This window comes from Cygnus atratus, chromosome 29 (assembly GCF_013377495.2).
Source record: "Cygnus atratus isolate AKBS03 ecotype Queensland, Australia chromosome 29, CAtr_DNAZoo_HiC_assembly, whole genome shotgun sequence".
In the NCBI taxonomy this organism is placed as follows: domain Eukaryota; kingdom Metazoa; phylum Chordata; class Aves; order Anseriformes; family Anatidae; genus Cygnus; species Cygnus atratus.
In genome coordinates, this window is record NC_066390.1 from 2,459,490 (window position 1) to 2,472,480 (window position 12,991).

Below are 12,991 nucleotides of genomic sequence, written 5' to 3' on the forward strand. Positions count from 1 at the left end.
ATGAAACTAATCTAGAAGCACATGCGGTTGTTCTGGTGCTAGGTGTTAGGTGCTGCTGACAGCAGAATGATAACAGTGCCCTTAAGAAAACAAAGCAAAACCTCAAGATACTTACAGATCGTGGCTGGTGCGCCTTCTTGTATCCTGTGGATGAAAAGCAGCATTGAGACGATGCAGCCAATAAATATAAAAGTAAGCCTAGGCTCTATCACTAGGCTGAAAAATCTCACCCCTTCAAGGCAACAATTCTTCTAAGTGATGGGTGAGAGGATGGGACAGTGCACAGCACAGCTGCTCCCACCCAGGGGGAATAGCCTGTACCTACCTGGTCTCCTCCTCCTCAAGCAGTGACCTGTACATAGCAATTTCAATATCTAGGGCCAATTTCACATTCAGGAGCTCCTGATAATCATGAAGAATTCGAGCCAGGTCATCTTTGGCCTGCTGCAGGGCGTTCTCCAGATCCTGAAGCTTTTTCTGGCCGTCTCTGACAGCAGAGCTCCCATGCTGCTCAGCATCCTTAATGGCTTCTTCGTGTCCAGCATTCTGTGGAGGGCACAGACAGAACGCATCTGTAGCCCTCCAACAGAACAGGGATTTTCCAGCTCTCCCGCCTCAATGACAGAACTCAAACAATACAACACCTGACTGGGTTAATCAACTCAAATTACAACCCAGTGTAGACACCCAAAATCTAAATCTGCTTCAGTTTGAAGAGCAAATATCATCTCTAGGTTTGCCTCCAAAGGACAGGCTGCACTGGGCCGAGTGCAGGGCAGGCTGCGCTTAGTCCCCGTGTAAGAACGACCTGAATGGTTTAGTCTTGTTGGAAAGTATCAGCTTTACCTTTTTCCTTAAGATTTCAATTTCTGGTTGGAGTCTTTGGATCTGCCTGGTAAGTTCCTGGATTTCCTGGTAACTGTTCCTCAGTTGCTCCCGTTGATTTACCCACATGTTCTGAAGGTCCTGGTACTGATGTGCAGCAAGAAGAGAACAGAATTTTTGGTTTCTGGGCCAATGAACCCCAAGCCAGGCACAGACTTATCTCTCTGCCTCGGTGATGCCTACTCACCCTGCCTCGGTACATGGCATCTACTTCAGCTTTGCTTTTCTGAGCAATTGCCTCGTACTCCTGCCTGACTTCCTCAACGACGCCATCCATGTTCAGCTCCCTGTTGTTGTCCATGGACAGAACAACGTTGGTGTTGCCAGCTACTGTTTGCAGCTGGGACAACTCCTGCGAGGAAAACAAGATTTAGGATTTCAACAGCCAACTGAGCAGTTCAGGCCCTGTTAGGAGGAATGAAACAGGACCTCAGGACAGCTACCACCAGAGTTCCCCTGCACACCCCAGGTCCTATCGCTCCACCACCAGCTGTAATTGTCAAGTGTCTCTTCCAGCCTTCATGACACACCAGCCCCCTTCCTCACTCACAGATAAAAACCAATTTTATTAGATGCAAGGCCAAGGATGACCCACTCTGCAACACCTCCCTACACACAAATGGGAATTTTCCTGGAGCCTCCAAAGATGTGTGTGCTTCCTGACCTGAGGGGAAGTTTTTAACCAGAGGCATACTCACAGCATCATGCAAGCATCTGAGGAACTCAAGCTCCTGCTTCAGTATTTCCACCCGAACTTCAAACTCCATCTTCCCCATGTAGGCACTGTCCAGCTCCTGCAAGGAAATCCACAGACCCTTATGTGTCTTTGATGGCAAACTCTCCACCGAAATGCAATTCTTACAAGACTTGATAATATTTAATTAAGCCCTCATTCCCAGAGTCAGATAATGGCCTAAGAATCTCAGCTTTCATTTGAAAATTTCTCTCCCTGCTTGCAGTGAAAAGATCAGGTTTTAGATTACTCCAGTTAGAGGAGTTCAGTTAGGCAAAACCCCCACTTTTGCAAACCTCAGCAACCATCCAGTTGCTGTTTTATTTCTGAAGCTTTAAGTTAACTCAACGTCACGCATTACTTCACCTTTTTAAGCTCCACAAACTCCTCTTCCTTGGACGTGCGCTTGTTGATTTCATCCTCGAATCTGTCGCAGCAGAGAAAAGAAATGTGTAGCTCATCGCCTGTCTTAATTTTTCAGTCAAGTGGCTCAGAAAGCAAAGGGAATTGCCCAAACAGTGAATGTGTGAAGCTTTCATTTAACTTCATTTAATTTCTAGCAGCTGCAAAACCAATGGCAAACCCTCTGCAAAGGCATAAGCTACATCAGCAGACAGAACATGCTATAGATCAGCTACAATGCCCTTGTGACTCTGAACTCGTTTCATGTAGAAAAGTGTTACGTCTCTTGGATGCCGCTGAGCCAGAAGAAGTGACTCTTCTCGACTTGCCCCGTCTCAGCTCTGTCCCTCCTCCTCCTGCCTCCAGGTTTACCAAACCCCTGCCAGGGAAGCAGGGGTGAGGAATCCAGGGCTGCTCGCTGCCTGGGGGAGGCAGGGCATGAAGGAGTACCACAACGATAAATCCACAGATTTTTCCTGTCACTGCGCTGAGTTCTACCCCCACTGGATCTGGTTTGCTCTTCCAGCTTCAGCGTCCCACAGTGAACCTGCCGCAGAGTAGTGCTACAATGGCTACAAACCGCTTGAAGGCAAGAAGCTAAGCCGTGCCATCCCAGAGCACAATTATCACCACTTTGGAAAATCCCAGCTCTACAATCTGCCTTTTCCCAGTCTTGAGACTATTCACCTCTTTTTGTAGTCTTCAACAAGCTGAAGCATATTATAGGCTTCTGGATCCAGCTGCTCCTTCTGGCTCTGGAGCATCTCCAGCTGCCTCTGCAGGTTGCTGATATACGACTGGAAGAACGTGGCGATGTTCCTGCTCTCCTCTGGGTTGGAGCTCTGCTGCTGCAGAAGTTCCCACTTGGTCATCAGGGCCTGGTTCTGCCGCTCAAGACATTGAACCTGGAAGGCAAAGCAGAGGAGCTTGGCAGCAACATATGGGTGAGAAGAGCCAGCCCCTTCCCAGACCACACAGGACCACTCCATAAATCTCTCTCGCCTTAGAGAAGGAGGTCAGAAAGACCTACACCGTGCAGAGCTGGCATTTTTGGAAAACTAAAGGGACAGCAAAAAAGGTTGTGAGCTGGGAGCTGACATCCAGAAGGTTCCAAAAAAAAAGAGTCAAAGGTGCTCCCATTTTTTCAGCACTAAGCATGCTTTAAATAGCTGGGCGTAACCAACAAGTTTCTGTAAGGTGATACAAGAAGCCCTTATGTCTTCACGTGGGACAAATAACACCAGCTTCCACCCCGTGCAGAGACACATGTGAACACCCAAACAGAGGCACATGCCAGGTCCGTGTGGGTGGAAGTGTTTTTCTGGATGTTTTTCTCCCGTGCCTGTGAGTAGGAATGGCTGGGAAGATAAGACTGCACATAGAGGCAGAAGCATTGGGCATAACACAAAGAAAGGTAAAGAACAACGTGGGAGCCACTGGCCACTGGGAAGAGTCTCAGGTCTCCAAGCAAAGGAGTCACTTTCTGCTTCGTGGTTGGTAGAAATGGGACTTTTGCTTTGCTTAGGAAAAAGAAACAGAACATACCAAGGATGTCCAAGTCTACCACCCATTTCTCTTGCTAGCACAAACAATTCTCAAGCCCCAGGACATGACTAGCCATGCACATACCCTTTTCCTCTGAAAGGAAGAGTTATGATGTCAGTTTGTTATTGTCTTGCCACAAAAGACGACTCAGAGATACTTATCCCAGGGCTAAATGTGATTCATGCAGCAGCATTTATAGCAAGCTATTAACAACTTCACACCAGCGTAAGGGAATCCAGCCAATGCTGAGATTTTTGGGGCAGAGGATGCAATGTAAAGGGGGATCAGATGCCCGAATCAGGAGTGTCCCCATGTCTCGTGGGCACTGAAGCACCCCTGCTATTCCCTCTATCCTGGATAAGAAGTCCAAAAAGAACAGGGACTTACCTTATCGATGAATGATGCAAATTTGTTGTTGAGAGTCTTAATCTGCTCTTTCTCATCTGACCGCATCCTCTGGAACTGGGGGTCAACTTGTACTTGTATCGGCCTCAGCAGGCTGGTGTTGATGCGGACCTCCTCGATGCCTCTGCTGACACCAGCATGCCCAAAGCTCCGTCCAGCCCCTTGCTCGCTAAAGGCAAGGCCAAGACATCCACCACGTGCCCCTCCGCCTGGTCCTCCTCTGTACACGCTACCACCACCGTGAAAATCTCCCACAAAATACCCTCTTCTTCCAAAGCCCCTATCAAGATATCTCCCACCACCGAACCCCAGGCACCTGCCATATCCTCCTTCTTCTCCATAGCCTCCACTGGGAGAAATGTTCCTAAACCCTCCGAGGCTGTGGAGACTCCTGCTGCCATACCCATAACCACCCCATCTCTCTTCTCTGTCGCCTTCCCAATGGCTCATGGCAGCCGCACTCCTCCCGCTCCCCAATGTGCCGCAGTGAGCAGAAGAAGAGCTGAAGTACCCGTCCCCAAATCTGGAGAACTGGTGGCTCATGTCGTTGCTTTCGGAGTGTTAGGACAAGACGAGAGAGCAGGTGGGGACAGTGCAAAACGGGAGGAGAAACGAGTGAAGGATCCTCAGCTCCTCTGCTGGGGGTGACAGAAGTTCTCCTTTATATGATCTGGAGGAGTTAGCCTCCATTCCGTGGTAATTAGCAGGTCTGTTAATATTGTTATTGGATTGGTTCATCAGGCAGCAATTAATGGGTGCTTGAACAGGGGACAGAGTAAACACCACACACCAGTGGAGGAATTGTGAAACTCTCCAAATCCTGCTTGACTCATGAGCTTTGCTCAGGTGAGATTTCCTTATCTCATTAGCCTGTCCTCCATCATTAATTACAACTCGCACAGTTATCCATATGCATTACCATGGTTTGTCCTCTCTTGAATTTCCCCACCGCTTTGGGCACATCATTTTATGAGATGTGATGTCTTGGTATTGTCCTCATAGTGACTTGGGCTGGGGGCGACCCACCTTGATTCGTGCCATCACCCAAAGCATGTGCTACACAAAGCAGGCTGCGTCCTGCTGCTGACACCACTGAAAGCCTCCAGCTTTGACTAATATCTCAGAAAAGCAATCAACATCCAATCCAGCAGCCCCAGAACCACTGGTGGAACAATTTCCATGGGGCAAGGTCCTCTCCCTGGTCCCTCGCACAGCTTTCAGATGCACTGGGCTGCGCCTTGAGGGGATGCGCTTCTTCCCAAGGGTGCTGGGCTGATCCCCCCAGGTGTGTGGGTTACGTGGCCAGGGCTTCGCAGCCCTCACCCTAGGTCCCGTTGGAAGAGACTCAGAATCCCCTGAATGGGAGGCTTGTAGGGAGAGCTGATGTACCTATGAGTGGGTGGGCTGAGATCTCAGGGCATCGTTAGGCTCAGGAGGGAATTAGCACAACGCCAGATTTGCTGCCAGCTGCACCAAGCCACCGCAGGCACCTCGCTAGGAAGTGCTGCACAAAAACCAGTGCCCACACAAAACCAGTGCCCTAAACTCATGCACCAGTTCCCCACACAAAGCAAACCACGTGGCTGCTGGAGCATGCAGAAGCTCTGCACTGCTCTGCGAGGCACCAGCATCCTGCAAACCCCACTGAAGTAGCAGCCATCCTGCCCCATATGCCACGTAAACTGGGCTGCTGCTGGGACCGGCGCTGGTATGGCCCAGCCCCAGCACTGCACGGCCTCAAAACAGCTCAGCCTCGGCATGGCTCAGCCTCAACACAAATCAGCCTTGACACGAATCAACCTTGGCATAGTGGCCCAACCACACCTGGACCTGCTGAGCTGGCTGCAGAAGCAGCGACGCATCCGGGCTCAGAGATGCTCGTGCATCCTGCGGAGGAAGGAGATGCCTCCTGCTGCCGCGCAGCCAGTTGGCATCGCTCTCAGACGCCTCCGAGTAGCTCCGACACTTCACAGGGAACAGCAAGACACACGTGGACCAAAAAGAAACAGCAAGAGAGGTCCCAACATGCATGGACCAGAAAGAAACAGCAGGAGATGTCCCACCACACGTGCACCACAAGGACCACAGGCCCAACACGTCCTTCCCATGGGGGTGGCCATCATTAAGTCTGTCGGGGAGTGGGGTCCTTTAGGGGCCACGCAAGTCCCCCTGGTTCTTTGGGTGGGGGGTTGAAGCAAATTAAAATGGTATCCAAAAGGCATCCAATTTACTGCCTAGGCTGCTTCTTGCGCTCAAGGAAATGGATCTACACTTGCACAGGACCGTCTAATCCACCCAAAATAGAAAGCTTAAATGGCTAAAATAGGGCAGGGAAGAAAAACGTGCAAAATCTTCTTCTGGTCACCTGGGGACACAAACCAATGCCCTTTACAAGCCATGTCCAATGAGCACTGCAAGGAAATTGGCAGCCACTGGACACACAGCAGCGTGGTACAGTAGTCCATTAATAAATACAGTACTTAAATTTAATAGCGGTGCAGATGGAAGAGATAGACATGCATACACAAGACTGAAATTGCAGATCTTGATCACTGATTGCCTAAATACCTGTGTAAGTAGGGCCCTCAGACACCCAGGAAATGGGACTGGGGTCGCATAGGCACACCTATAAAAATGCCTCTCGTCCCACAGACTTTCGTTTTCCCCCACCTTCCACTGTCAGCACCAATGACAGCCATGAAGAGACTGGAAGGGAGGAAGAGGAGGAGGAGAAGCAAGAGGGCCCCACATCAGGGCATGCGCAGAGCCAGGCAAATTGCCAGCCCAGCACACCAAGGCTGCGAAGCTTCCTGGAGAGGAAAGTTGGAGAGGTCTGGGTGCCCCCTAAGGTGGAAGGGCTTTGAGACTGACGGAGGCTGGCACCCGGTCCTGCAGGCCAGGAATGTTTTTTGGGGGGGAAAACGCTCATTTGCCTCAGTAAACAGAAGCGCTTTGTGGAAACACACCGGTTCCATTGTGCAGAACCAGGGTGGGAGACGATGGAGCTCAACAGTGCGAGCTCAGTGGGAAGATGGGCAGGAACCAGGCACCGTGCCTGCTGTCAGCCTCCCCACCAGGAGCTGCTCTGTGGTGCGAATGCACAGAAGCAACCTGGGGACCACGACAGCTCAGGGACAGCCCTGCATCTCCAGTGGCGCGTGGGCGGTTGCCTTTTGGGCTGAAGAAGGCCAGAAAATGGGACTGGGTGGAGACCAAGACACCAGGGGACCAGCCTGTAGGAGGCTGGAACCAACGTTCGGCTCACAAGGACAGTGCCAGCCAGGCCAAGGGCTCCAGGAGCATCATCCCTCCCCATGGCTTCAGAATGGGTGCTCGGCTCCAAAAAAGCCAAAGCTCTGCGGGATGGAGCCTCTCCGTGTCACTTCCCTGCCTCCTCTCACCTGCAGGAGCCACTTTGCATGGGGTGGGCAGCGCTAGGGCTCCCTTTTAGCCTCGGGTCTGGACCAGCAGGTATTCTTCTGGTACACGTGCAGCATCACTTTGCCTTGCAGACCCGTTAACAAGTGACTAATGACTAATTATTCCAGGGTAACAGGAAGGTAAACAAGTCTATAACTTAATTTTAACCACCTATAATATTAAATGATCTATTCAGAAAATACTAATCATAATTATAATATCTCTTAATCTCTTACTTCCCCTACAAGGAATGTGAAAGTACTAATTTAACACAACGTGTGAAAATAATGAAGCAGTTTTTCTATTGCTGTTACTAACTGCAGTGAGTGGATGAGGCAGAGGTTTGTTGCTTTCCTTACTTTATTTTATGCAGCTGCACTCATGAGGAGGTAGCACAGGGCCACTCTGATGCCCTGGAGCTGGGGCGTGCTGTGCTGGAGTCATGCAGAGATGAAATCTCCAAAGGGTTTCAGGAGAAATAGAGATGAGCTGCAGAATAAAAAAATAAAAGGAAAAATGAGCATGAGAAGGAAACTTGGGTTGAACTCTAGGTTAAACGTGCCAGGTGCCATGAGAAAACATGACTTCTTTCTGTGTGCAGCTGCTCCTCAGTAGGAAAATATCAATGTAAAAGGCATCCATGACACAAATAAAGGAAAAAAATAAGGGCGGCTTCATAGTCTGAATCCACAATAGGAATAAGGACAGGGAGCTGCTGGAGCTAACACCAGTGCTCAGCACACACAGGAGCAGCCCCCCAGAAGTCACAGCCCCCCAGAAGCCCCCCAGTCTTGGGGCTGGCTTCCAGCAGCTCCCCAGGGTGAGCAGCCAAAGCGATCCCAGTCTGAGCCATGACCCTATGCCGTGCCTGGCAGGACTCTCACAAAATCCACGGAAACCCAGGAAATGCTGGAAACCTGCTCAGTGGACCTGTCCTGCCCAGCTGGGTGGGGGATCACCAGTTCTCCTGGTCAGAGAGCAGAGGAAGAGAACATGCTGAAAGACTCACAGCGAGCACCCAAAAGGGCTGCTTGTGATGGGAGCAATTTTAATAACATACTTCCCACCCCAGTAGGAAGTTGAAACAGCTGGAAATAATTCTGGCAGATGTTCAGAATCCAGTAAACAATGTGATTAGCAGCCGGTAAAAGAAGTGGGTCCCAGCGTTGCCGTCGTTGTGCGGAGTGTCATTACAGCTGGGAAGGTCACCACACCCACACCATCATGCCTACGTCCCACCTGGGCTGGCCTCCCGAGTGGTTAGAGCTGATAATTAGTCTAATCAAGGTCAGACTTTGATCAATTGAGTAAATCACTCTTTTGAGTTATTGGAACCTCAATTGCTGTCATTAGCTCTGCAGGAGCAATAACAGCACCCACAGGACAACAACACAGGTGGAGAACAGGTGAACCAACACCAAGCACCAGAATTTTGGTTCTTCTTAGACTAGACCTAAGCCCAGCAAGGGAAAGCTCCATCAAAAGGTCACGTAGTGTAAGCACCTTGTGATGCCCAACTCTAATGTCATTTTGTCTGCTTTGTCCCTATTCTGTCTAATCTTGCCATGCTGAGCTGCTGCTCAGAGCTGTCCTTTATCAAGAGGAGCTTCCCAGGAAGCATCCTCTCCTGCTTTCTTCTCCATTCACACGTTGTCACTGAACGGCTCACCTCCCGAGCCCCAGCCATTTTGGCTCTCTCCTGCTGCACGTTGCAGGGAGATGGGCAGCTAACTCTGGGCAGTAAGGAGTAACTGAGATGTGTGTGTACATATGTTTTCTACAATGCACTTAATGTCTTTTCTGAGCCCTCTAGTGGCACCTGCCACAGTCTCTGCTTTGAAATCCTCTCAGAGCCATGAATTGCACAGCTCAGTGCAATTCACCGAGTCCTCAGCATGGCCACAGGATGCCCCAGGCCTGAAGCACCCCACTGCACTTACTGCCGATGCTCTGCTAGCCTGGTGCTACCACCCATCACAGCCCCACCACAAAATACCCCCCCTGCCCAGAAAAAGAACCTGGCGACCTGCCGCAGGCTGCCACAGCCCACCACGAGTCTTCACAAGGGAAAAGTCACGGCTCCCACCTTGCCAACAAGAGGCAAGGATTTTGCTGAGGTCTCGATTTGCTCCTTCCCCAGCATCGGCACCTTCTGAGCCCTGGGTTTGACACCGAGGCTGCGGGATGCCAGGAAACCTTGGACCATGGTGACTTTGTGCACGGCAGCAGAGGTGGCAGAGGGGATCTGGCCTCTCTTTTCCCAACAAACAACATTTTCACCAGAAATTTGCCATACAACCAAAGCACCCTCCCAGCTGAGAACCTCTAACACTGCCGTCCCCCCATCACAGGAGAAATACCTGCCACGGAGGGCCCCTTCATTCCCTTTTCTGTGTCTGCAAGGAACTGGGCTTGACTGGAGAGGCAAGAAAGGAGCAATCCAGGCCAGCTGACGGGCTTGGCTCCTTGGCTGCCAGCCCAGCCTCTGCTCCAGCAGGTTTCCAGCACCTGCAGAGGCACAGACAACACAAATGCCTTACTGGAGGGACTTCAGAGAGTGCTTTTTGAGGGAGGAGGGAGGCGGGCTGTTCTGGGGACCCCCAGGACCAGCACGAGGTCTGTGCCTGGAACGAAGACCAGCTCCAGCTTCAGCTGAATCTGGACACATGTCAAGCCCTCTAAAGATGAGGCAAGGCCGAGGACCAGCAGCTCAGACAGACCTGTCACAAACGTGGTTATTTATTGGCGATGCAATGCCTCACTTGTCCTTTCATCCATCTGTCAGCCGGGAGCAAAGCACCATGCAGCCAGTGCTCCCTTTAGGTAGTGTTTTTCTAAACGACCTGAAGTTTGCATCTCAGCCTGGCCCATAACTTGCAGGGCAGTCAATTTGTCATCAACCCGGAGGACAAGAGCGAGCTCGGGTGTGCAAGCACAGGGCCGTGTCCCTGAGCAGGCTGCGAGCCCTCTGCTGGCACCTGGTGACCGTGTCCCTGCTGTCTTCATCAGCACGCCGTGCCACGGGAGGCATGGGTTGGCTTCAGCCCGTGGTTAACAGCGGGCATCATTGTGCCGCGGCATGCCTGGGTGCTCAAGTAGCAATAGAGATGGTCAGAAAATGTGGGTTGTGGGGTCATGAGCGTAAACCTAAAGGAACATCAGCCAGCCCCCAGGGTGGAGCGGGTGAGCGTGGGAGCAAGGCAAAGGGCACAGAAGCACCAGAATCCAAGGCAGTGGGTATAAGGAAGAAGAGGAGGAAGGGTTGCTGGCAGCACCGGGCACAGGTGATGCGGTTGCCAGAAGTTCAGTAAATCAAAATTCCCTCCTGTCTTCTCCCAAGGCCAGATACTTGATGGATGATGGAGCACGTACAGAGGTCAGCTGAGGTTTTCTGCTAAGTATTTGAGCCACTTTCAAACTTGGACAAGTAGAGTTGAAGGCAAGTGAGCTGGGGGTGCTGCCATTCCTGTTCCAAAAGGAGATAAGGGACCAAAGGATGCTGGCTTCTGCTTCAGCCACATATAACCTCCCTGCGCTTCAGCTCTGCCCTGAACATCTCATCCTCCAGGACTCTGAGAGACTCCTGCTGCTCAGGAGACATGAGCCACGTAAATACAGCATCAAGGATGAGGAGGCAGATTACCCCAGGAGACAATGATCCCATCCTTCTCACAGAGTCCCTCATAAAAGCAAATGCTGCCTGCTCACCAGCTGTTCGCTGTCCCATCCAATGCAAAGTGCGTGAGTCTTCCCCGTATTTGTTCAGTGACCAACCCAAGGGAAGCAGCCCTGGTAGCTCCTGAGGCCCTCCCATCATAAACACGATTAGCAACAATTAAAATCTCATTACAGCTCTAATTACAGCCAATATAATGCCACTCGAATTCATTCCTCAATTAACTCATAAAACATGGCATCTATTGTATTTCTTTCCAAGTCCCAATGCAAGGAACTCACACCCTGGGCTGGGTAACACAACAGACACTGACCCATGCTGGTTCCCTTCCCCTGCATGCAGCCGTCCCAACGTCCGGGGCTGTCTTCGCACTCAGCAGGTCCCGACACCCCTGATACCCCTGATACCCCTGATACCCCTGCATTGGAGGAGGGCTCAGGGTCCCACAACCCACATCCAGTTGTCCCCTGAGCCGCAAGGCGCCCACCACCAGTGGTCTTGGACTGAGCCAGATGGATACTGACAGGGCCAGCAACTTGTGTCTGCCAGCCCCAGGTTACCCGGACTGGGTGATGGAGACTCAGTAGGAAACCCTAGGAGTGGGGCATTTGCCATCTCGCATTAAACACCAGTCTTTGCAAGTGCAAAATGACCCGAAAATGCAGGCGGGTTCTTGTGAGCACCTAGGCAGAGCCCACAGGATGTTCCTGGGGGCACAGAAGCACATGTCCTTCTTGCAGAAAACCTTACAAATAACCGTCCCCCAAACAATTCTGGATACTTTTATCCTCTTTTCCCAAAATGGCAACACCTTGTCTGCAGAAGAAAAATAAAAATATGATAATAATTGAAGCAAAACCATTGCTTGGTGAGGTTGAGGCTGTTTCGCAAGTGGGTTCACTTCTCTCAAACCAAACAACCCCCTTCACTGCAAATACGGATCTGTTCTTAAACTGGAGCCCGCGGCAATCACAGTGCCCCACGGAGCAAACGCAGGGAAGCCCAGTCACCGGGCTGTCACCATCCTTCTTTCAAGCAGGATGTACTTGAGCAATTAGCTCGACTCCCTTTTTTACGAGCCCAGCAGATGGGAACGATAAACTCCAGCACCTCCACATTTGAGCCTGGCCCCTCTCCAGGAAGAACTCAGGGAACTCGCAGGAGCCTGTGGCTTCCCGCGGGACCGAGCCTGCAGCTGGAGCCACAGCGCGTGGAGCCGGCAGGTCTGGGGCACAGCCAAGCCGTGGGCTCCCCCGTTTCAGCATGTTGGAGACCTTCGCTCTCTCTGAAAGAAGTCCCCATGAACACTGAAGGGCTTTGTGCCGTCTTGGCCCGTACCTGTCCTTGGGCTTTTCACCAGGGCAGGGAAGCAGGAGATGTCTTCTTGATCTTTCCCACCCCAACCTACAAATTTTCAGAATCAGAAATGTCACTGGTTATACAAACAAGAGTTCAGATGAGAGCTATTCTTTCTTCCTCATTTCCTTTTCTTATTTGGATGGCAAGGACTCCAGATTAAAGCTCCGCTCCACTTCTGTACTTTTGTCTGCCAGATACCATCCTGCAGCAGGACAACGCACACACAGCAGCACAGTCAAGGCTGATTCACCGACTGGTCCAGCGCTCGCTCCTCCCAATGCCGGAGAAGAATACAGCCAAGCATTAATCAAATTAATTCGGGTGCAATGGGATGCAATTTACGGAGGGCTAATGACTAACCCGGCTGGGCAATCTGGAGCTATAATAGCAGGTTTGGGGCTGTGTCTCATCCTTTCACATTGCTTTTCTTCATGAGTAATTCGTGTCTGCACACCACCTTTGGGCATTCCCACCACTCACGTAGGAGGTGTCGGTGGCCGTGTCAGAGCCCCACTCGTCAGGCAGATGGTGCTGCTTCCCCAGGGGATCCGACCTGTCCTGGGGGT

At 51.3% G+C, this 12,991-nt stretch overlaps 1 protein-coding gene across 1 annotated transcript; it reads right to left on the reverse strand.

Annotated features, from left to right (window-relative positions):
• Positions 1 to 321: 321 nt before the first annotated feature.
• LOC118260670 (keratin, type II cytoskeletal 1-like) lies at positions 322 to 4,420 on the reverse strand. Its single transcript, XM_035571083.2, has 7 exons — positions 3,953 to 4,420; positions 2,708 to 2,925; positions 1,985 to 2,045; positions 1,584 to 1,679; positions 1,073 to 1,237; positions 847 to 972; positions 322 to 546 (listed from the first exon to the last, which is right to left on the reverse strand). The coding sequence occupies exons 1-7, from the start codon at positions 4,418 to 4,420 to the stop codon at positions 322 to 324; spliced, it is 1,359 nt and encodes a 452-aa protein (XP_035426976.2).
• Positions 4,421 to 12,991: the final 8,571 nt, after the last annotated feature.

Excerpts from the sequence above, each read along its gene's own strand:
- LOC118260670 (XM_035571083.2), bottom strand. The coding sequence starts at position 4,420 with ATGAGCCATTGGGAAGGCGACAGAGAAGAGAGATGGGGTGGTTATGGG. Across the intron at positions 2,046-2,707 it reads GTTGAAGACTACAAAAAGAG|ATTCGAGGATGAAATCAACA; the intron begins GTGAATAGTCTC and ends CTGCTGCGACAG. Across the intron at positions 547-846 it reads TTGAAATCTTAAGGAAAAAG|AATGCTGGACACGAAGAAGC; the intron begins GTAAAGCTGATA and ends TGCCCTCCACAG.